The sequence below is a fragment of the Ambystoma mexicanum genome, chromosome 6q (assembly GCF_040938575.1).
Source record: "Ambystoma mexicanum isolate Mex_15411 chromosome 6q, UKY_AmexF1_1, whole genome shotgun sequence".
Lineage (NCBI taxonomy): Eukaryota > Metazoa > Chordata > Amphibia > Caudata > Ambystomatidae > Ambystoma > Ambystoma mexicanum.
In genome coordinates this window covers 1,308,357,118-1,308,382,413 of record NC_090937.1, presented here as the reverse complement: position 1 = coordinate 1,308,382,413, position 25,296 = coordinate 1,308,357,118, and the positions used below count along the sequence as shown (strand labels likewise).

General features: G+C 49.7%; 1 protein-coding gene across 2 annotated transcripts in view; it reads right to left on the bottom strand.

The window, feature by feature from the left end:
* Positions 1-25,296, bottom strand: part of TAPT1 (transmembrane anterior posterior transformation 1) — a 596,742-nt gene that overhangs the window by 184,443 nt on the left and 387,003 nt on the right. For both annotated transcript variants that reach the window (XM_069631915.1, XM_069631916.1), the window contains exon 11: positions 13,096-13,164. In XM_069631915.1, coding sequence (XP_069488016.1) covers positions 13,096-13,164 — 69 coding nt within the window. The remainder of the gene's footprint in view (positions 1-13,095; positions 13,165-25,296) is intronic.

Below are 25,296 nucleotides of genomic sequence, written 5' to 3'. Positions count from 1 at the left end.
ACTTTATCGTCAGAGTTGCAATGGTTTTTATTCATAGTTGTCTTGGTCAACGACGAAGTGGTAGCAGCTGACAAGATGGTCGACGCCGTGGTAATTGCTGAAGAGGAATTTGTCGATGATTTTTTTATGCCAATAAGTCATTGATGAGGAAATGGTATTCGTGGACAAGCGCCGCATGAACTGAGTAACTGTAGACTAAGGTGTTCTAGTAGCCGAAGTGGTCAACTAGGTTACTGTAGGTGTAGACGGAATCGTCAAAGACGCGGTTGACGGTAGAGCAGCACAACCATGCAACCCTTGTCCGTTATTTGCTCTCTTCCCCCCTGGCATATTCCTCATGGGATCGCAACCTCTGAAGGTGACGGAGGCCCTGGCACCTTCATCCAACCAAGTCACTAAAATGCAGTGGCGGTCCTAGTGGGTCTTGGTAGAGAATGATTGGCAGATGGAACAGCTATTCAAATCATGGTCCGGGTATAGATAAGACACTTTTCATGAAGCTCTTTGACATAAATTTTCTTCAGTTTATATCTTGAGCATGCCTTAAAAAGGCTCTTCGTCCTCGTGTCATCTCTATGGACGACTGAAGGCCTCAAATGGGATTTAAATCAGTCGTCGATGGAAAGGGTGCAAAAAATAAACCGTTAATGGATCACTGTAGCAGAGAAGTGATGCAGCACCAAACCACAAGCTGTTGATGGAAAGAAATATCGAAAATGTATCAAAAACATGGAGTTTCTTGAAGAGGAAAAAAAAGGACTCCCAAAACTTAACGTGATAGGATATATGACATTCTATTTGTATTGCGCTCATACACAAGTATTTCAGAGCGCGACGAGGCAAGGAAGGAGAACAAGAGAAGACATATCACGATCTTACTAGGACCAGTGACATTGAGAACGCACATGAACAGGGGAGAGGGAAGGGGTAAAGTACAAAGGAGTGGGAGAGAAGTGGAAAGTGCTGAGCCAGGGATAAAGACAACAGCTGGTAGTGCAGCCAGCAAGGTGGCAAGTGCAAGGTTCAAAGCGCAGACAAGGGGTGTCTGATAAGTGCAGGTACGGGGACTGTAGGGTTACAGATACAAACCCAAGTGCAGGGGTTGCCAGGAGGCAGTGCGGGTGTGTGGCAGGGTGGACAGGGACCGGGGCCCGAAATCAGACGCTAACCAGATGCACGGCACCAAAGCAGACAGATCAGACAGATTAGCAGGGGAGCGGAAGGGCGAAGGCGGAAGCAAGGAGGAAGGTCTTGAGGTGCTTCCGGAACCAGAGGTGGTTCTCCTAAAGTTTCAGAGTGGCAGGGAGGCTGTTCCACAAGGAGGCCCCCAGCCGAGGAAAGAGATCTAACCCCCCCCCAACTCAAAGCGACTGACCCCGAGGGAGGTGGAGGAGCAAAGAACTCGAGTGGGAAGGTATGTACGAAGGGAGAGTTGAAGGTATTTTGGACCCAGGCCTCAGAAAGCCTATGCAAAGGGTCTTGAATTTAATCCTTGCAGCCACTGGGAGCCAATGAAGAGATTTCAGGGCTGGAGAGATGATCCCAGGGTTTGAGGCCAAGGACAAGTTGTGCAGTCCTGGATAAGTTGCAGAGGGTGGACAGTAGAAGCAGGAAGGTTTAGAAAGAGGCTGTTGCAGTAGTCCAGCCTAGAGAGAACCAGAGCTCTAGAGACAATAAGCTTCTGGGGAAGGAAAGGAAAGGAAGAATAACTCTGAGGAGGTTCAGTTGGTGGTTTGACTTCTTAGAGAGGTCCGATGTGAGGAGAAACGGAGAATGAGGAGTCGGAAGATGACCCAGAGGTTCTTAGCCTCACAGGTGGGAGAAGGAAGAGGGCCAAGGGAGGCCGGCCAGAGTGTGACAGGAAAGGTGGGTGCAGGTGTGCCGTTGTAGGAAGAACTACTTGATAAAGCAGAAGAAAGAGAAATGATAACGAAGAAAACTAAGGCATATTTACTTAATCCGAATCCTAAAACCCCTCATTTTTACCTCCTACCAAAAATCCATAAAAGTTTGAACGACCCACCTGGAAGACCGATAGTGGCGCCACAGTATGCCATGAAAGGTGGGGTAGGGGATAGGAGAGGGGGAGGTCAGGATAGGACCAGCGTGGCAGAGTAGTACAATGCAGTCACTGGGCAAACAAAGTTCAGGATAAAAAGCACGCAATACATCCACAAGGGCACAGCACAATTTGTAACACAGCCAATTCAAATTGGTAGCAGTAGGTGAAAACACAATGCAATCACAGGCTGTAAGCGTGGGAGAAAAGGTGAGAAGGAGGGACAGTCACAGGGGTAGGAATGTGTCTAGTAGGAGGGGACTAGCCCAACCCATTGTTATGGAGGTGAGAAAGGCATGGTAGTCCAGGTTCCACTGAAGAGTGTGGGAGCAACATCCTGAATGCTCAAGTGAGGAGGGTTCCAGAAATCCCCGGACAGCGTACCGGCAGTGGACAGGGAGAAGACAGGAGCCTTAGGAAGTGGGCCTTTGGAGTGAGGAGGGCGGCTAAAGCCTGCCGATCCCCCGTTGGCCTGAAGATGCTAAAAAGTGGCCAATGAGCAGAGAGGTGGAGTCACAGGGCAGCGTTCACTGATGAAAATGCGGCAGCCATCTTGGAAATGCTGCGAGGTCAGAAAAAAAGAAAGGTGCAAAGGGAGTGGGAATTTCTCTGCAATTGCAGCCGCAGATGGAACAATGCTGCAACTAAGATTATAGCAGGCGGTGCAGTGATAAAGCCTGCACTTTCACAACAATTTCACAGGAAAAAAACTTACATTAAAAAATATGGGTGGAGCCAAGAAGACTTGTCTAATTGGCCAGGGGCAGTATGATCCAAAAGTACACTAATTGAGTACTAAAGTGATGAGCAGTTTTAAAAGTAAACTGCTTTCATATTACCAAGGATTCTCAGCCTAATGACGGGGAATAGTCAATGAGCATGTGAATATATGAAAGATCCAATGCTGGAGAAATAACAAATCATTATTCATCACCAGCTAAGTGGCTACTATTTATTTCTCTTAACTTCGAGAAAGTACATTCTGCAACAGGGGCAATCTTTCCTCATTAATGAGGGATTTGCTAGGAGGCCAACTATCATTGAAAATTGAAAATATGCACCTAATTCTGACCCTCAGCTGTGCCTAAGTACTAGGTACTGTGAGAAACCAAAGGGTGTTTCACCGGCTAGTCCTCGGGAACTTGTCACCCAGGTGGCCAGGACACGGCCTTCGCTTTTGGATCCAGTTCCTGGGGGTGGACCAGTGTGGGAGGATCACCTGTGTGAGGGGTCTTCAGGGAGTGGGGGGGTGAGGCAGCCGATGGCGATATGCGGTATTCCCCCCTTTTGTGTTCATCCACCCCAATCCTATTTTGTAGGATTCTCCGAGGGTACCAACTCCACCACCCCTTTTTTACACAAACACTGGGTCAAGGAAGAGGGTGACAGAGGAACAAGACTAACTCTCATACATCATACTGGACACATCCCATTAACCTGATACCAGTTAGCTCTCCACGCACGGGTAAACGGCAAACACTAAAAACACACACTGAGCCCGGCAGAACAATAGTATGAGCAGGACTTATGTGGCAAAGACACCTATTGGAGCAGAGCAACTGACCAAGGGATGAGAGCAGAGGGTCAAAAACCCAAGGGTTCCCTAATAGAGGTTGTTGCCTCTGACAGGCCGCAAAAAAAACGAGGAGAAGGCCAGATCCTGCAAGTGAAGACTGCATTGTGTTTCAAGAACGCCAGCAACGCTCCCGGGTGAATGACAGAGTTGAGGAGGCGAGGCCAAGCCTGTGGTACTAACCTGGACTCATGAAAAACTTGTAAGACAAAGAAAAAATGCACACAGCGGGTGAGTTGGCAAGTGACTGGAGAGACCGGTGTGTGTTAAAGAAAGTTTGAAGCAGCAACATTTATTCACAAGTGAAGGCTGCACATGTGTGGATGAGATGCAAGGCAAGGCAGACCTGTGAATGATCTTTGAAGTAAAGAACAGCTGTGGAATTGGAGATACTGAGTAACAGAGTGGTCCATGGGAAGGAAGTAGTCCACTCGAAATTCTCTGTGAAAGGTGCATTGTTTGCGACAATAAAGCGAAATAAGTACAAAAGCAAAATAAGGAACAAGTTACTTACCTGTAACTGTTGTTCTCCAGCATGGGTCTGGCATGGATTCACATGCTCATGAATATTCCCCGTCGTCAGGCTGGGAATCCTCGGTAAAGAAAAAATCAGTTTCGTTTCTGAACTGTCTTTCTACTAATAACCAATCACTGGTCTCTGGCTCATACTGACCACAGCCAATGACTGCCCTCTACCTAAGCCCCGCCTCTGGCAGCCATCTTCAGATTTGGTAGCACGTGAAGTGGCAGTATGACCAAGTGAATAGCCGCAGAGGGGTAGGCGGGAGGGTTCGCATGTGAATCCATGCCAGACCCATGCTGGAGAACAACAGTTACAGGTAAGTAACTTGTTCCTTCTCCAGCATGGGGTCTGGCAAGGATTCACATGCTCATGAATAAAGAATACATAGCAGTACACACATGCACAACCACGGGAGGTGGCAAAGGCTCAACATTAAGCATTACATCAAACTCAACATTAAGCAATTCTTACCTCCTCACCAGGCTCACCTTAGGCGAACAGGTTGCGCAGCACTGCTTGGCCGACCCTGGACTCCTCCCTGGAATCCCGATCGACGCAGTAGAATTTCGTGAAGGTGTGCGTCGACCTCCACGTAGCAGCCCTGCAGATGTCCAGCAAGGGCACACCAGATAGGAACGCCGTGGTAGCTGCGATCGCTCTGGTGGAATGGGCTCTCGGACGGCCAGGCAGCGGTCGGTTTGCCAACCGATGACAGTACATGATACAGCCGGAGAGCAATCTGGAAATGGAGGCCTTTGAGAGAGCCTTCCCCTGACAGGTCCAAAGTTCACAAAAAGTTGTGACGTCTTCCGAAAACACTTCGTGCGGTCCACGTAGAACTTCAGCGCTCTAGCCACATCCAGCGAGTGCAAAGTCCTTTCGGCCGGCGACGAAGGCGACGGGAAGAAAACAGGCAACACCAAGGGTTCGTTGAGGTGGAAGTCCGACGGCACCTTGGGCATGAAGGAGGGGTGCGTCCTGAGCACTACCCTCGTGTCGTGAAAAGTCAAGTACAGAGGCTTGCAGGAAAGGGCCTGGATCTCTCCCACTCGTCGTGCGGAGGTGATGGCCACAAGGAACGCTGTTTTCCACGACAAGAACTTCAACGGAGCCGAGTGCAAAGGCTCGAAAGGAGGTCCCATGAGCTTGGTCAGCACCACGTTGAGCTCCCACGCCGGGGCCGGAGCCTTCACCGGCGGGAACGATCTGAACAGTCCCTTCATGAATTCCTTCACCAGACGATGAGACCACAAAGACGTCCGCCCCGTGGTTCTGGTGTATCAGGAGATCGCAGCAAGATGAATCTTGATGGACGCGTGAGCCAGTCCAGCCTTGGCCAGCGTCAGAAGGTACGGCAGTACCTGGGGAGCCGTAATCCGTAGAGGGTTAATCTTCTGTGCGTGGCACCAGACAGAGAACCTCTTCCATTTGTGTCCATAGCATTTAAGAGTTGAGGACGCCCTGGCCTTTGCAAGAACCTCTCTGCAGTCGGCCGGTATGTCGTATCCTCCAAACTCTAACGCTGCAGGTGCCAGGCCTGCAAGTTCAGTGACTTCGGGTCGTGATGGAGGATGGCGCCTCCTTCCCTGGAGAGAAGATCCGCGTCCACTGGCAGCTTGATTGACGGGGACGCTGACAAGTCCAGAAGGTCAGGGAACCATATCTGCCTCGGCCACGCAGGTGCGACGAGGATTATCCTGCACCATGACCTTTTGAGCTGGATCAGCAATGGCAATGGAGGGAACGCGTATAGAAACAGGTCCTCCCAGGGGAACGAGAAAGCATCGCCCATGCTCCCCGGCTGGGGAAACCTGCTGGTGAACCTCCGGCACTTGGAGTTTGTCGCCGTCGCGAACAGTTCGATCTGGGGAGTGCCCCACCGTTGGAAGAGGCGATCCACTAGATCCTGTCATAGTTCCCACTCGTGGCACGAGCGCAGCTCTCTGCTGAGCGAGTCGGCGATGGTGTTTTTTATCCCTGCCAGATGAAACGGCACCAGAAACATCCCTTGGGCGACGGCCCAATGCCACAGATCCTGTGCCTCCTTGGACAGGGCTGGGGATCTGGTACCGCCCTGCTTCCTGATGTAGAACATGGTGGTAGTGTTGTCGGTGAAGATCCTCACCACCTTGCCCTTGAGGGACGGAAGGAAGGACCTGAGGGCCCAAAACACTGCACGGAGCTCCAGGACGTGGATATGGAGGGACTTCCCCGTCGGGAGCCAAAGGCCTCTCGCGTGCAGATTTTCGGTGTGCGCTCCCCAACCTTCCAGGGAGGCATCCGTGGTCACGGTCTCCTGGTGCCCGGGGGTCTGGAAGTCCATGCCCGCCGTCAGATACACGCGGGTGCCCCACCACCGGATCGCTCGTCGGAAACTTTCGTTGAGTTTGATCCTCTCCTCGAAGCTGCCCGTCGTCTGGATCCAACGCGCATCCAGGAACTCCTGTAACGGGCGCATCCGAAGCCTGCACAGGCGGATGAGATAAATGCAAGAAGACATCATTCCGAGGAGGGATTTGATGGACCTCACCCTGGCCGCGTCCGCAACCAGCATCCGCTGCACCTTGCCCAAGATAGCCCTGATCCTCTCCTCCGACGGAGAGGCCAGAAGCGACACTGTGTCGAGCTTCGTTCTCAGAAACAGTGCGTCTTGCGAGGGCACCAGGTGGGACTTGGCGTAGTGTAGGGAGAATCCCAGGTCCGTGAGTAGTTGGACGGTCCTTGCCGTGTGCTCCACGGCGAGCTCCGTCTTTGCACGGATGAGCCAGTCGTCCAGGTAGGGGTAGACGTGGATCACCTCTCGGTGCAGCTGCGTCGCCACCGGTGCGAGGCACTTGGTGAACACCCTGGGTGCCGACCGTAGTCCGAAGGGGAGGGCTTTGAACTGGTAATGACGCCCTTGGACCACGAACCTGAGAAACTTTCGGTGTCCCTTTAGGATGGGGATATGGAAGTAGGCATCCTCCAAATCCAACGACGACAGGAAATCGCCCTCCTCCAGCTGACCGAGGACGTGTTGGAGGGTGACCATCCGGAACTTCTGTGCCTTGATGAATTTGTTCAGTCGTTGTAGGTCCAGGATGGGACGCCATCCTCCCGCCTTCTTCTTCACGAGGAAGTATCTTGAGTAAACTCCGGAGCCCCGAAGCCTCTTTGGGACGAGCTCGATGGCGCCCTTCTTGAGCATCGCCTTTACCTCCAAGAGAAGTTGAGGGACGTGATGTTCTTTCCTGGCCACAGGGGGAACGCGCGGGCACCTCTTTAGAAACTCGAGCGTGTGACTCTGAGCTAGGGCGTCCAGCACCCAACTGTCGGTGGAGATGGACTCCCACACGCTGACAAAGCTCGAAAGCAGGCCTCCCACCGGGGTGCTTCAGTGGGGGCCCGACCCAGCGGCTGGTTCAGTCCTGCTTCGACGAGGCTTTGCCGCCTTGTCCTCCCTGGCGACGACGGCGGGGTCCGCCTGACCTGCCTCGTCCCCTGTAAGCTTCCTGTGACGACGAACGGGCCGCTTGACGGTAGGTGGAAAATCCGCCGCTGGAACCTTTGGAGGTACCCTGTTTGCCTCCGCCGCTCCGAAAGGTCGGCCGCCGTTGCTGGAGTGCCCCAAGAGCCCGGGCCGTCTCTGTGTCCGCCTTGATGGCTTGAAGGGAATCGTCCACTGTTTTCCCAAACAGGTTGTTTCCGTCGAACGGCATGTCCAAGACTCTGGTCTGTACGTCCTGACGGAAGTCAGTAGCCTTGAGCCATCCACGCCGCCTAAGGCACAAGCCGTTGCCCAACTGGCAGAATCCAGTGTCAGCGATGTCCGTCGCAATCGTAATGGCGTGGTCTGACGCCACCTCTCCTTCCTGCAAGATCTCTAGGGCTTCTGCCCTCTTGTCGTCTGGTCCAGCAGGGGGGCCAGTTTGTACCACAACTCCCTGTCGTAGCGGGCTACGATAGCCAAGGCGTTGGCCGCCTTAATCGTCGTCGCTGCCGACGAGATGACTCTGCGTCCCATCGTGTCTAATTTCTTACCCTTGCCGTCCGGCGGGGTGGTCGACGTAAAGGCCGCGCCCCCCCGCTTTCTTCCTGGCCGCCGCGGAGACGACCAAGTCCGGGGTCGGCTGTGCCCGAAGGCACAAGGGGGCCGCGTCCGGGACCCGGTACTTCTTCTCGTACCGATCCCTTCTAGCCTGCGTCGTGGATGGGTTCTTGAGGAGGGCGAGGCCCTCATCCCCAATATCGTCCAGTAGAGGTATAGCGAGGACCGTCTTCCTCTTGGCCTCGTGTCGTTGATAAAGGAAATCTTCCTTCTTCTCTTCCGGGCAGAGCTGGAAAAGCTTGGATGCCCTGGCGATCATGGAGTGAAATGATCCAATCTCGTCGGGCGGGGAAGCCCGGGTGGGAGGTGACGACGGGAGATCCTCGTCGTAAACCTCGGCGTCTGTACCCGTCGCGGCCGTGTCAGTCCCCGTATCATCCCCACGTGTCGTGGACGGGGAGGAGGGCTGAACAGGGAGCGATGGCTGAAAAAGGAGGTGGAGGATGAATCCTTCTCTTAGGGGGGAGGGCTCCCAGAAGGGCCTGGCTCCGGGTCCCCCGTCGGGAGCGGTTCCTCCGTTGGTGGTAACGGCAATCTCGTCCTTATCTCCGAGCATAAGGACTGTATAGCCAACAAAATGGCCGCTGAGTTGTCTTGCGGCACTGGTTGAGGGGAGTCCGATGGGTGGTCAGGAGTCCCGTCGGCACCCTCGACGTTCTCGTCGTCTCCTACGTCGGGGTCCCTCCAGACGGGCTGGTCTTCTTCCACGCCAACGCCGTGGCTTAAGACTTCGATCAGCTCCTCCTCAGAGGTTGAGGCTGAATCCACGACGACCTCCTGCCCCCCCTTTTTCTTCTCCGTCGGAGGTTTCACGGGGGTCCTGTCGATGGGCAAGAAAGAGGACTCCCTCCGTGGTGGCAGGGAGACTATGGGCCCCGAGGTCGCCACCACTGGTGTAGCCTCCACAGGCTGAGCCAGGGCCGCCGCGACTGTCTCGATAGAGGCCTTGGCCGGGTGGATTAAGGCTTTCACCACCTTAGGTGCGCTCACCGCCTTCTCCTTGGGGGGAGGGTCACCGCCTCGCTCCCCCTCCGATGGGGCCTTCGAGCTCGACCGGGGTCTCTCCAGGAGCTTCGCCGGGTGCTCGGCCTTCCTCTTACCCGAGCCAGAGCGTTGGCTCGTGGCTTATGGCGCCGGGGAGGATGCGCCCTGCCTGGCGCCCGTAGAGCCCGACCGTTCGGCGCTCCCGGTGCCAGCGGACTCGCGGTGCTTGGCCTTCTGTTGGACCCCCGTCGCCGGGGCGCCCTCAAAGGTCTTAGAAGACCGCTCAGATTTCTTCTTCTTCTTCTTGCCTGACGGGCTCTTTCCTTCCAGCCAGTTGGCGAGACGTTGATGGCGGTCCTTCATGGTCCGCTCCGACATATTGCCGCAAAACGCACAGTCCTTCTCCACGTGCGTCTTGTCCTCATGTAGGCAGTAAAGGCAAAGGGAGTGTTCGTCCTCCTTAAAGACATTCTGAAGCTGCCATCCAGGGCAGACCCTGAACAGCTTTCCGGGCGTCGAGCTTCCCTTCTCCTGGGCCATGTCCGAGATGGGCCTGAGAAACTTCTGGAATCCTCCAAAAGCGTGGCTCGACGAAATCTTCACCCTTGAGGGGCGTAGACTAATCCGACACGGGTCCCCGTTAATCGGATGAAGAGACGGTGGAGCTTGAGGCTCTTTGGACCGAAAAAAGAGAAATTTTTCTGAGAAAAAACGTGAAAAAAGCACTAACGCTCGAGAGCAATAGCACGAGGATCCCAACACTTGAACGTACGGTAAAAATCTGAAGATTGCTGCCAGAGGTGGGGCTTAGGTAGAGGGCAGTCATTGGCTGTGGTCAGTATGACGCAGAGATCAGTGATTGGTTACTACTACGAAAGACAGATCAGAAGTGAAACTGATACTGATTTTTTCTTTACCGAGGATTCCCAGCCTGACAACGGGGAATATTCATGAGCATGCGAATCCATGCCAGACCCCATGCTGGAGAAACAGAATTACCTCCTAGAGAAGGGGAAAGTGGAAGATGAATTTGAACTTGAACCTTTAGTCGAAGTGGTCCTGCGGAGGTCTGTAAAGAAAGGCACGCACATTCAAATGTCTTCCACAACGAAAGTGGTCTGAGCCCGGCTGAGGGAGACCCGAAGTGATGTAAGCTTGGGGAAGGGAGCCCCTTTGAAAGTTTTGTTGAACTGATTGTTTGAAAAGGTCTGAGCCCGAAAGAGGGGAACCTGCAAACCTACGTGAAGTTTGTGTTAAAATATTATTTGAAGGTCTGAAAGAGAGACTTTACCGTGGAAGGCCAGACGGGCCTCGGTCCACGTTTTGGAATGGTTTATTGAACCAGGAATCTGAGCCAGAGTGTGTCATCCTGCCTACAAGGACCGCCTTACTCAGTGGGGTCTAACGTGGGGAGGAGAGCTGATTCAGCCACCTTTATTACACTGATTTTTCCTCTGCATACATTTGTACTTTTTACACTTTTTGTACACAAGATAGGGCAGGCATTAGGTTTTGTTAGCATAGGCCATTTTGATTTGACAGACTCCACTAGGACTGTTTTATCGTTTGATGGTCAAGACTACTCCCATCTTAGCTATAGCGCAAAGTAGGAGTTTTTCCAATACCCAAAACTTCAATAAAGGTTTTTCAAATTGTATCCACTGTGTCTGTGTCATACTTGTGATACCATGCCAGCCCTACAGTACCTACAAGTTGAGTAGTGCCGGTGCCATGTACAGGACAATACCTTTTACAGGCAGAATGGACTGTTGTTCCGAAGAAGCACGGCTTGTATGTTACGATCACCGGATGTCTGCAAATTATATGGGTTGACAAACAGGTTATGAACTCCAAGCCTAATAATTCGATCTCACTTAGCAGTAAATGTAACTCAAGCAGTAAAATAAGGAACAGGTTTTAGGTGTTAAAACTGCCATTTGTGTAAAGAACAATGAGATCCTGGTGCTCACCCACTCAATGGAGACCAGAGTAGAGTCATGCACCTTTGGTGGTGCTGGTGCGTAGAAGCCTTCTGGAGAGTTTACTAGGTGCTAGAATAGGAACATAACAAAAAAGGATTTGTCGTCATATAAAGCGTAACTGTCAAAGAAGTGTAGGTTCACAAGAAGCGAGGCATTATTTCAGTGTGCACTGGCTGATATGGGAAAGGCTGTGTTGTGCAACGTAGGCAAAACTCTGGGACTCCAAGTGTACCCTCATAATGCCCTAGATGAAATGTGCTGCAGAACACTCGCATAGTTTCAAGAATGGAAGATTTAGCAAAAATGTTTTTTTATTATTGTATTGGTTTAAAACCATATATACAAACATTAGCATAAACACAGATATAAAATATACACACTAAAACAACTGAATTAAATAGTACTTCAAGTCTGAATAAATGAATTACAATTATCAATTCAATTTCGCTAAAAAGTTCACTGTCGCAATCAAAAATGCTGCTATTCCCACTAACAATTCTAGACCAAAACTCATCCTTATTAAGCCAATTTCCATCATATGAAATCATTAGCTGCCTAGTAGATTGCAAAACTGGATATCTAGTAAAAAATGTGCTTCAAAGAATTTCCGAAGAGTGGAACCCACAGTTAATCTCAGCACTACATTTCCTATAAAACACAATTTACTTGGTGTGCGACAAATTGAACCCAAGTCTAAAAAAAGTCCTTAAAAAGTATCTGGACATTTTTTAATATTAGAAGGAATGGGTGGTCCCATGTCTATTATTTTCTAAAAGTAGATCACAATAAAACTTATAGGAACCCCTGCTGTCACATGTTTTAATCCAATCTTGCTAATATAATTTCTTTTTCAACCCTTAGTTACTAGATCCTGGCTGTCATATTTAACCCTGTCAAAACCTTGACACATTTGTCTTTAAAGCTTAGGAGACTGCCAGACTCTGATTGTAATACAATCCGTTTCTGGTCCCAATAAGTATGTTTCTATGCATACTATTTGCTCTCTAAATAACCATAGTGTGCATAGAAAGCAATCCAAATTCTACCCTTATTATCGCAGCTGGATCCCAATTCGGGAGTTATAACGTCTTATACTAGTTTTTATCCTCCAATTTAGTGAAATCAAAATCTTCAGAGAAGGAACTAACCTCTAAACCATACGAGACAGCAGGGATTACTTTAAGTTTATAAAATTTGAAAAGGGGATCCAAGGTGAACCAACAATACCTTTGGGCAATGAGTTGTATTTGGATCCCAAATTGGACAACTTTCTCGTAGAGCTTAGCAAATGTAGCGGCTTGTTGACACACATTTACCAGAACAAAAACCAAATACCTCAAAGTCTGGACAATTTGCCCGCGATTGTGGCTTGGTGGTAGGGATGGGAGCCAACTATAAGTTACCGGACCACTGCATGCCTCCCAGGATGTACCAGAGAGCTTCTGTCATTTTGAGTAGTGTTCCAGTGTACTGTACCCTCCTGAACCATGCATATCCTGGTGAATGAAGCAGAACCTGCTGAATCTGACTGCCAGTCAATACCAAGCATCCACATGTTTCTGGAGTTGGAAGGTGGGCGCAAGTCAACATAGGTAGCACAAGTTAAGCACTAGGCCGGCTGCTTAGACCTGCAGCTCACAGTGTAACCTCAAGGCTATGATCTTATATCCAAAGATTTCCGACTTGAGACAGGTACAGAGAGGACTTGGTCTCCCATAAAAATGATTACCCCTATCAATTCACAGTTCAGGAGAACTACCTTATGTCTCTTGCATCCCCAAGTGATCAGAAATGTGTGTCCTAGAAAACTGCGTCCACTTTGCATTGCTGCTCACAATTGACTTAGTATTGTATGAAGAGAAGGCCCCAGGTCAAGCGCTCACTTACCAAAACTGCCAGTGGGAGAGGGATGAAGCCCATTCTTCTGGAAACCGAATCACTATAATCAGTATATGCCTGAAACAAAATTTAAAAAAACATGTTCAAAATGAGCATCTCTTTAAACTGCAGGCAGAAATGTAAAACCCTGATGCAGATATAAAGATATAAAGCAACATTGAAAAAGCGTTGCACAGTTTTGAAGATGCAGGGTTATTGGGTATGTTACCAAGTCAGACATTGTCCTAGGGACTGCAGTCTGGAAAAGCCAGCCTACTAGGATAATCTAGCCAGAGATGCGAGCATCCTGAAGCCGTAAAGGATGGGAGCTGAAGAGTCCCCTACTTTATGGCCCTGGACAGATTTAAGGGACGTGATCTCCAATCCTGAAGAAAGTTATTCCTGTGCAGTGTATGCATCACCCCTTTGTGCCCAGATGCACGTCCAAGAGCAGATAACCCCAGCACAAAGTTATAGACTTTTTGACAATGGTGGTGAAGGAAACACTCTGCAGTTCATCCATTGTTAAAGAAAGGGGACTACTGAGACAACTGTGGCTCCTCTTCAGATGGCTTAACCGGTTGTATACGAATTGTTCATTTTACAACTGCTCGAATTAAAATTGACCTTTTCACAATTGACCGAATTGTGAAGGTCAATTGTAACATATATGCGGGGGGAAACCCCCCACCCAACGCCAAACCCCCCAAAACCTATACCTATATATATATATATATATTTGTTCATTCGAACAATTGTAAACGAACAATTTGGGTAATACCGGCTTAACCACCTTTGTTGGAGATTTCTACAATTAGAATCCAATCCTATTGGTGTAGCGACTGGAAACAGTGCGTGCTGGGTTCAGTACATGAGCGAGACCCGTGTGAACCCGACAAGAACTTACTAGAAGCCAGATGGATGGAGGAAGCCAAAGCGGAAAAGAACAAAGCACTCTGGAGCTGAAAAGGAGGCAGCATCTCCACCTGAAGTAAAAATAGTTGCCAGGCCTTCAATCAGGTTGGAGAGCTTCAGACCCTCAGTAGGAGGGGAAAATGGATAAAAATAAAGCACACAGCCAATCTGAAGTCCCCTCACAAGTAAGTATAGACCAATGAAAAGTAGAGGTGGGGATGAGGAATATGCAGGACCTGTGCAAGACTAGCACGCACAAAGGAAGGGGCAGCCAAAGGAGCAAGGAGCACAGATGTCGGCAGCAGCAGTTGCAGCAAAGAATGCAGCAGCATAGGCTGCAGCAGTAACACAGTAACAGTGCATGGAAGCTGAGCCTCAGAAAAGAGAATGGCTCAGAAACCCCTGAGCTATGTGGACTAGCTGGCTGAAAATGAGGCTCAGGAGAAATCTCAGTAGCTTGGCCCTTTTGACTTGTTGAGGCATATTGAACTGCTTGTTGGTGTGAATGGCACCAAACCACTCACTTGTGAAAAGGGCATGCTCTATTAAAGTGGGAAGGACAGTATGGAATACATTACTCATATTTCTGGTGCTTGTATCTGCTTAGATTCACATGCTATGCATAGGTTGACATCTAGTGGAAGCTGCAGATTATTACAGTTGTTTTTTGAAACTCGAAAATGGGCATCGAAATAGGGCGTGCCAGTAATACTATCCCTATTGTGACGTCCCCTGTACCCATGATCCCTCACACGTGTGGGTCCCTCAGAATGTATTCTTTCTGACATGAGGTAGCATGAGGAGTAGTGCGATTACAGAGTTCCCAAACAGATACATACATATATGGAAAGTTCAAGTAATCATCTATACACCTTCTCTCAGGGGAGCAAGGGGGGGCGCATGTGAATCTAAGCAGATACAAGCAACAGAAATACGATTTACAGTGAGTAATGTATTCCTTCTGATGCTTGTATAATCTACTTGGATCACATGCGATGCATAGATTAGCGAGCAGTGTTATGAGAAGGAGTAGTGGCAAATAGATGTTTTAGCACCGCTTGTCCCACCTGTGTATCTGTTTTGGAATGTGTGTCAGTGCAGTAGTGCCGAGTGAAGGTATGAACTGAGCTCCATGTAGCTGCTCTGCAAATGTTGTCTAATGGTACGTTTCCAAGAAAAGCCAACGTAGCCCTAGTGCCCCTTTTAGAGTGGTCTCTAGGTGTAGAAGGCAGTGTCTTGTCTGATAATGAATAGAATAACTGTATACATTTGACTATCCATTTGGAGATTGCTCTTTTTGAAACACGCTCTCCTTGTCTGCCTGTACCCATGGAGACAAACAGTTGATGCATTTTCCTAAGCGGTTTGGTCTCATCTACATCGTAGAAAACCGCTCTCCTCACATCTAGTGTGTGGAGTTTGACCTCAGCTGAGCTAGTTGTCTTTTGAAAGAAGGCCGGGAGCTCAATAGACTGGTTCACGTGAAACTTGGAAATAAATTTAGGTGAAAACCTTGAGTCCATAAAACCAATTTGTCGCTATGGATGACCAAGAAGGGATCCTAAACTGACAATGCTTGGATCTCGCTGACTCTTCTTATGCAAGTGATAGCCACTAAAAAGGCAGTTGTATAGGTAATGATTCTAAGGGTAGCCTGTTGCAAAGGTTCGAATGGGGGGGTCCCATGAGTTTTGCTAGTACTACGTTTAGATCCCAACCAGTCGGGGGGGTTAGAGACTGGAGCAACCAGGATGAGTGTCATCTGTTACCTATGTATTTTATTTTTTAAAATTATTTTAAACAAACAAAACCAACAAACAATACAACTTTTCAGGACGTACATAATCAATATCAAACCATCACATTATACAGTGTTATTCTCCGTCCTCTCCCCACCTCCACCCCCCATAAACTTGAGCCGGCTCATCCGTGTCATCTACAAGAGCCTTTTCGGGAATCGCAGTGCTTGTAGACTCATCGAGTCTTCTGTTTCGTAGTTAACCTGGTGGGGGTTTACCATAGAGGTCACTAATTGTCTCCAAGCTATCAGGGGGCCCACTTCCTCCTCACCCACCCCTGGTAACGGCTTCAAACCATACTACTGATTCTGCTTCTGCCCATCTTGTAAGACAGGTCCTTCATCTTGCTTATGTGCTTTAGATTGCGTGGCCTGGGAAAAATCCCGAGCATGCATGCCCAAGCCGACCCCACATCCAGCACCACTCCCCCTCTGGCCATCTTAGTCTTTATTTCGTCCCAGAATCTGTGCACCTCGGGGCAGGCCCAGAACATGTGTAGCAACCCAGCTTCCACCTCCCCGCACCTGGGGCATTTCTGTGTGGCCGAGCCTCCAAACCTGGCTATTTTCCCGGGGGTCAGATAAGCCATATGGGTGACATGCAACTGGATCTGTTGGGAGTCTCGCATTTCGGGACACCTTTTTATGGTACCCTTGAGCTCTCTCCCATTGCCCCTCTGTCATGGGTCCTCCTACCTCCTACCTCCTCCTCCTCCTCCTCCTCCCAGCCCTGCCTCAGTTGAAGCAGCTCCTTCCCAGCCTTTGCTCTCAGGAGCTCGTATAACCTGGATATTTCGTGCCCGGGATCAGGTTCTTTCGCCAACACCGTCTCAGGCCACCTCTCCCTCACCCGTTTTGTGAGTGTAAGTTCTATATAGGCCTCTATGCACCCCTGTCTCCTCCTGCAAACTCCGGAAATCCAATACCTCCCCTTCCTGCCATATCCCTGAGGGTGGCCAAGCCCATCAGTTCCCAGTATCTACGGACTACCTCAAGCAATTGGGAGTCGTTTCCACACAGCGCCACCAGCGGAACCTGCTGGGTGAGCGCACCCGGACACCCACCGTTCTCCATGTCCTGCGCCAGGCCTCCCAACCCAGCTCCAATAGTCTCCCTCTTCCCACCAGTTTACTCTTTTGTAGCCACACCGTCTCTCTCAGAAAGTATGGAGCCAAGTCGCGCTGCAAAAGTCTAGCTTCTGCCGAGTCCTCTGACGACAACCACGTGGCCACAAACAGCTGCCCACCAGATAAAAAAGCTCAAAGTTCGGCAAGTTTATGCCCCCCCCTGTCACATGAGTTCTGTAGTTTCCACAGGGCCACTCTGTTCCTGGAGTTGCCCCATATGAAGCTCCTGCACATACTGTGAAGTCTCTTGAAAAAGCTTCTGGGAATCAAATACGGGACATTTACAAAAAATGTAAGAGTATGGGCAAAACCACCATTTTGAGCAGAGCTGCTCTCCCCATCATAGATAGGGGTAATCTAGACCAGAACACCATACTATTCTTAACTCTCTCGATCGCTTTCTCTGTTTTATGTTCATGCTCGGTTTCTATCCTATGATAAATGTTTACTCCCAGATACCTAAATGTCTCAGGTTGCCAGGGAATTTGCAGGATAGGCAGCCTCTACAACAGGACACTCTTATAACTTCCCAAGGGGGAACAAACTAGACTTCCCGGGGTTCACTGATACGCCCGAGAGGGTGGCATAACGATCCATCACCTCCAATACATATTGCAGGTTTTCCTCCGGGTAGCGCAAATGGAGGAGCATGTCATCTGCATACAGCGATATCAGGTGCATGCCACTTGTCGTGCGAATCCCCACCTCCCCGTATTGTTGTCGCAGGCATATTGCCAGCGGCTCTAGCGCCAGTATGTATAACATGGGTGACCAGGGGCATCCCAGTCTGGTCCCCCTGCTGAGTTGCCATTTGTCTGAAATTGTGGATCCCGTTTTAACTCTCGCTACCGGGGTGCTATATAACATCGGAACCCACCTGATGTATCCAGGTCCCATTCCATATCCTTTCAGTGTCGCTTTCAACCATGGCCACCGCACCGAATCAAAGGCTTTAACCGCGTCTAGCGACACGATAGCCAGCTCGCCCGTGTCCTCCCCGGTGTAATCAATAATATGGTGGAGCCTCCTATGGTTGCCTGTGATATTCCTACCAGGGACATAGCCCGTCTGATCTGGGTGTATCAATTTACCAATCACCCTCTTTAGCCTAGTGGCTAGCACTGCCGTGAGTATTTTAGTGTCCTGATTGAGCATGGACAAGGGTCTATAGGACCCACACTCCATGGCAAGCTTGCCTGGTTTCAGAAGTGGGATGATCACTGCCTCTCGGAGGGACGGGGGCAGTTCCCCCATCTCGTAGGCTTCATTAAACATGTCAAGCAACGGCTGGAGTAGCTCCTGCTTATATGTCTTGTAAAACTCGCTAGGCAACCCATCTGTCCCAGGCGCTTTACATGTGGGCAGATGTTGGATCACCGCTTCCAGTTCGTCTGAGGTAACAGGGGCATCCAGATCCGCACGTTCTAGGTCATCCACAGTGGGCAGCCCTATATCCTCTATTGTTCCCAGTATGTCTTGGTTCGTATCCTCCCCAGTGTCCTCATATAGTTGTCTACAATACTTGAGGAACTCCTCATTTACCCCCTCCTGGGTGTTACGGGTTCGGCCTTCTGCATCCCTGATCTCTCTAATCACTAAGGGGGTCTCGCTCTTGTACAGCCAGGCCAGCAATCTACCCAGCTTATCCCCCCCTGCATGTAGCCTCTCCGTGTATTTTTTGTAATTTAATTTGCATAATCTATCCCAGAGTCCACTGCAGGTTAACTGTAAGTCTTTTATCTTGGCACTGTTCTCCCGGGTAGTCTCCTCAGTTTGCATAAGACCCTCCAGCTCGCTTTCTGATTCCTGAAGTTCCCGTTCAATGCCCCCTTGTAGCCCTTTAGATTTTGATATAGCGACCCCCCGCACCACCACCTTAAACGCCTCCCATACTGTACCCACAGAGCGTGCACTGCCCGTGTTAGTTTCAAAATATTCCTCGATGGCCTCCCTCAGGTCCTCTCGAAACCCTGCATCTTGCAACGCCTCAGTTTTGAGTCTCTTTTCGGGATGCGCGCCTGGGGGGTTGGTATCGCCACTCTACGACCAAAGGCGAGTGATCGGATAATACCCAAGCCTTATATCCTGCTCCCATTATTTCTCCCTGTTAGGGAGAATTCTCTGTTTAGGCTGAATTTCCCTACCTAGTGAGTCCCCCAGCAGCTTTGCTGGATTTCTGGGGTTTAATTTTTTTCTCCTGCCAAGAGTGAGACTCTTTTACCCTCACTCTTGGACATGTTGAAGTGTGTTTTCTTGGTTAAACCTTGTGTTGAATGGGCTATGGGGTCTTTTACTCCATAGGGCCTCATGTATTTTTGTGATGTGGGTCACACAGCACCCTCTGTGCCGTGACCCAGGGGTGTCCTAGGGACTCCCCAACATAGACTCCATACCCTGGGACTGACTACTGTCTCCCAGGGCATGTAAAGTCACCAAAGACTTTGCTAGTCTTGAATCCTGAACAGAACCAGTACAAACCATCATATTGTGGACGTACTGGCTGGGGCAATTCGATTGCCCCAGGGTCTGTTAGTCGAGGGGGCACGTCTCCGTCCCCCCTGATCGAGTTTTGGCTGGTGGCAGTGGAAACTACTTTTTATATTCGACCGCGAATATTTCCCTATGGGATTTCCCATTGTTTTAGGCTAACACATTTAATTATTTATTTACGGTAGCCTTAAACATACCGCCGGTTTATATATTTATTTTTATAACTCCGGTTGGGACTTTTTGCCAAAACTTGATTCTAAAATGGCGTCGGTGTTCGCCTCTGTAACTCTGACCCAAAGTGGAGCCCTTTGTTCCACTTTTGGCGGGCTTCTCCACAGAAGCCCTCCAAAGTGGTGCCACTCTGTCTGGGGTACTTAGGAGGGGTGGAGGGGGATTTAGGCACCCTGGACTGAGTTACCTTGGTAACTCAAGTCGCACTCCGTCCTGATTGGCCCAAGTGGTGAGCCGCCCGGCTCACCACTTAGCATGGTTGAGTGACAGCTAGGCTGGGTGAATGGGGGTTTGCTGCATAAAAGCAGGGCTTTGGGGACTGGGACTTCAGAAGTCGCCACAGGACCAAGAATCCGACGAGGGAAGAGCTGAGCCGACCTGCTTCGACGACACCACCCGGTGGAGCCCTGCTGAACCGTCTCACCACTTTTTCCCGACGACCGAGGAGAACTCTTAACGGAGTGGCTCCTTCCCTTGACTGGTGGGGACAACCAGTTTTCGCCTTCTTTCCGTTCTTTGAGGTATCTCGTGGCCGCCTTGCCTGTGCCAAGCACCCCGGCAACCGGAATACCACACTTTACCCCCATACCGCGAAAGTCGGCACCAACCCTTTAACCGGGGGACTCCGCGGCTGGTTTCTTCCCGGGCAGTGCAACGACCCTCTTCTTCTGCTCTTCAGCGAGAACTTCTTCTCCCCTGACCGACGTCGAGCCCTGCTGCCACTGCCTGGAACAACTGCCACCGCTGGAGGATCCTTTCCGCTTAAGGTACTGTGTTCTGCCTGGCTTCCCTTGCTACCGACTGTACGGGGTAGATTTAGTCCCCGGCTTTCGAACCTGGGAGTGCCTGGGACACTTTGGCTAAACTTTCTGAGCCACTCTAACCTCTTTTTGACTCTTTGCAAGACTTTGAATCTCTAACTAACAGTGTGATCTTGGGCACATTTTCGCTCCGGCTACTCTAAGAGTGGGCCCTGCCTAGTGACTTTTGCTCACCTGTGACTTTATTCTTCTGTAAGCCTATTGCAAGTGCTCTGGACCTTAGAGTGGTGTGTCTAACCCATTTCTGCTTTTTCTCTCCCTTTCTTGGAAACTACTAGAGTGTCATCTAACGTTAAGCACTCACCTCTGTTTTAATTAAGTGGTGTTTTACCTAGAGTTGTCTAGATAGGAGAAAGGATTGAATCTACTTTCATTATAACTGTGTTGAAGTACTTTTACTATATTTTTGCTAGAGTGTTTTTTAACTTATGTGTATTTTAAATAAATAACTATATACTTTTGAAACCAAGCTCTGGTCAGTGTTTGCTTGTGCTATTGTGTTTTGGTACATATTGTGTATACTTTACATACTGCCTAACTCTTCTTGAGAGAAGTCTGACTGCTCAGCCACAGCTACCAGGTAAATCTGGGTGGTACAGACTGCTACCAAAGGGGTTTACTGCTCTACCTGTAGTCTTAAATCTTTTGCAGTGTTCCCCAAGGGAACTGCACAGGTTTCTGCCTAACACTGGTGTACAGCGGTGGGATTTGTATTGAGTATACATTTTATTGTGCTTTAGATACCTTAGTGCAACTAACCACAAAGCTTAGCACTGAAAAAGTAAAACCTCTAACATGTCAGTTATAGAAAGCTATAGTCAAGAGTCCCTTGCAGCCAAAACTGCTGATTGTTTAAGAGTGCTCTGTAAACATAAGGATCTCCTGACTAAGGGCAAGAAAATGGAGCTGATTGAAAGATTGTTAGCTAACCAAAGTCTGGGTGATGGTTCAGAGGAACCTACCACTCCAGCGACTGTAGATGACAGTGTTGAAGTTAACATGGAGCAAAATGTTGATGATTCTGAGGAAGAGTCAGAAGAGGAGGGTGAGGCTGTTGTAACTGTCCCCCCTAGGCCTCTGCCTGCTCTACCTGCTGTGCCTACTGGACCTTTACCAGGTCCCACATTTAGTCCTCAGTACTTTGAACTGGAGAAAATGAAGCTAGAATTGGAGTATAAGAAACTTAATGCTCAAACTGACAAAGAACTAAGGCTAAGGGAAATGGAGCTCAAGTATGACTTAGAAATGAAGAAATTATCTGTTGAGAATGTTTCTCTCTCTGGCTCCTCTAGAAGTTCCAGTCCTAAAAGACCCCGGATGCCTAAAGAATTGGTTGGTATGTATGAGCCTAAGTTGGATGTGTTGGATTGGTTGTCTCTGTTTGAATATAATCATGGGCTCCAGAACATCACAGGAAATGACTTACTCACCTGGTTGTTCTCTAGGCTCCCCCCTGTTGCAACTGATGTGGTAATGGAGATGGGGGAGGAGGATAGGAAGGACTATGAATGTGTGAAACTAGCTTTGATAGCTAGGTTTGGGAAGACCCCTTCCCAGTATCTTAAGAGGTTTAGGAGCCTCAAAAAGCATGATGGTACCCCTTGGGCTACCTGGGTGAGTGAATGTTTGAAAAACTTAGAGGGATGGATTAAGGGTTACAAGGTGAACACTTATGAAGGTATGAAGAATTTGTTTATGTTGGAGACTATTTATGATGCCTGCTCTCCTGAGCTCAGACAACACTTGGCTGATTCCAGGGAATTAGATTCCCGGAAACTAGCTAAGGCTGCTGACTTGTGGGTTGCCAACAGGGCCACTCACAAGGATTCTGGGGTAACTCAGAAGAAGGATGGGGAGAAACAGCCTAAAAAAGACTCCAAAGAGAATTCTAATAATTCCTATCCCAAAGAGGGCCCCAACCCACAAAATAACCAGGGTAAGCCACATGGGAAACCTAGTCAGGCTACTGTACCTTCTGGCCACAAGCCAGAAGGAGGTCAGAACAAGCCACCCTTCCATAGAGCATTTGGACAATGCTATGTCTGTCAGGGTACTGACCATATCAAAGGAGATCCCAAGTGCAAGGGTAAACCTGCAGGGATCAGCACAGTCTCCTTAGCCTTCACTCCTGAGGATGAAGTACAGATGGCTAGTGCCCACTTTGAACTCTTTGCTGAAGAACCCTTGGGTCTTCAAGCAACTGTAAACTTAGAGCCTATGGGTCTGGTTAGTCCCCAGAATAGGGTTGTGTATAACTCCCTACCTGTTAACTCTAAGGTGTATTATGTGGACAGTGTTCTTGTCAATGGCCAGGATACTCCTGCCAGGAGAGACACTGGGGCCAGCAGAACAGTAGTGGATGAAAGCTTCTTTCAACCTGAAGATGTGGCCAAAGCACCCAAAGGTCCCACTAGGATGTCTGGAGGCCCTGTCCAAATGGTTCCTATTCTACCAGCCCTCATTCAATGTAACAACATGACAGTAAGGATCCCTGTCAGTGTTCAGGCTGAGGTACCTGGGAAGGTCCTGTTAGGGAATGACCTAAGAACTCTAGGAGTAGTGTCACATACCCCCAGGCCTCCCAGTATGGAGAAGCAGAACTTAACCAAATTGGCTAGAAAGGCTACCTTGAAGGACCCTTCTAAGCCTGTGGGACCCTCTACTGAGAACCCCACTACAAGCCCTGGGTTTAGTAAGTTGACCTCTGACCCAGGCACCTTTCCGGATAGTATGCTAGGAACATGGGAGCCCCAACCAAGCTCCATCATTGTTCCCCTAGTCTCAGAGTCTCTGACTCCCCCTGCTTCTGAGGAAGAGGTGGATAGACCAACTAGGCCCCTATCTGGACCCGAGAGAACTGGTAATTCTCAGTGCTGGTGGAAAACCAGAAAAGAAAAGTCTAAGGCCAAAAACCTTCAGACTGTTGGACCTTCTACTGAAGACCCCAACTCAAATCCTAATATTAGGGGGGGAACTCCTAAAATAGGTAAGGGTAGATCTAAGAGGAAGGGGAAGCAGGTACATTGCCTAACCCCAACCCCTCCAACCAAGAGGCCTAAGACCCAACCTGCTCCCACAAGAGAGGTGGTGAGGAACCTTGGAGGCCCCTCTAGATCTAAGGGAATCCTTTATAAGGACCCCTTGAAAAAGCCTAACATAGGTTCAGAAGTTGTACCAACTTCTGAGGGACTGGTCAACCAGATCCCCTATAACAAAAAGACTGATGTTCCTCAAAGGGTCTGTAGGTCCGTTAGCTTACAAAAGAAAACCTTTGAGTTCACCATTGAGCACAGGTCAGGGTGTCACCATCAAAATGCTGATGGACTCTCTAGGATGTATATCATCGACTAGAGGTATGAGGTTCATCCAGGAGTGGATTAAATCCTCCTGTCCCTTAGTCTGGGGGGGGCGAGTGTTAGGGAGAATTCTCTGTTTAGGCTGAATTTCCCTACCTAGTGAGTCCCCCAGCAGCTTTGCTGGATTTCTGGGGTTTAATTTTTTTCTCCTGCCAAGAGTGAGACTCTTTTACCCTCACTCTTGGACATGTTGAAGTGTGTTTTCTTGGTTAAACCTTGTGTTGAATGGGCTATGGGGTCTTTTACTCCATAGGGCCTCATGTATTTTTGTGATGTGGGTCACACAGCACCCTCTGTGCCGTGACCCAGGGGTGTCCTAGGGACTCCCCAACATAGACTCCATACCCTGGGACTGACTACTGTCTCCCAGGGCATGTAAAGTCACCAAAGACTTTGCTAGTCTTGAATCCTGAACAGAACCAGTACAAACCATCATATTGTGGACGTACTGGCTGGGGCAATTCGATTGCCCCAGGGTCTGTTAGTCGAGGGGGCACGTCTCCGTCCCCCCTGATCGAGTTTTGGCTGGTGGCAGTGGAAACTACTTTTTATATTCGACCGCGAATATTTCCCTATGGGATTTCCCATTGTTTTAGGCTAACACATTTAATTATTTATTTACGGTAGCCTTAAACATACCGCCGGTTTATATATTTATTTTTATAACTCCGGTTGGGACTTTTTGCCAAAACTTGATTCTAAAATGGCGTTGGTGTTCGCCTCTGTAACTCTGACCCAAAGTGGAGCCCTTTGTTCCACTTTTGGCGGGCTTCTCCACAGAAGCCCTCCAAAGTGGTGCCACTCTGTCTGGGGTACTTAGGAGGGGTGGAGGGGGATTTAGGCACCCTGGACTGAGTTACCTTGGTAACTCAAGTCGCACTCCGTCCTGATTGGCCCAAGTGGTGAGCCGCCCGGCTCACCACTTAGCATGGTTGAGTGACAGCTAGGCTGGGTGAATGGGGGTTTGCTGCATAAAAGCAGGGCTTTGGGGACTGGGACTTCAGAAGTCGCCACAGGACCAAGAATCCGACGAGGGAAGAGCTGAGCCGACCTGCTTCGACGACACCACCCGGTGGAGCCCTGCTGAACCGTCTCACCACTTTTTCCCGACGACCGAGGAGAACTCTTAACGGAGTGGCTCCTTCCCTTGACTGGTGGGGACAACCAGTTTTCGCCTTCTTTCCGTTCTTTGAGGTATCTCGTGGCCGCCTTGCCTGTGCCAAGCACCCCGGCAACCGGAATACCACACTTTACCCCCATACCGCGAAAGTCGGCACCAACCCTTTAACCGGGGGACTCCGCGGCTGGTTTCTTCCCGGGCAGTGCAACGACCCTCTTCTTCTGCTCTTCAGCGAGAACTTCTTCTCCCCTGACCGACGTCGAGCCCTGCTGCCACTGCCTGGAACAACTGCCACCGCTGGAGGATCCTTTCCGCTTAAGGTACTGTGTTCTGCCTGGCTTCCCTTGCTACC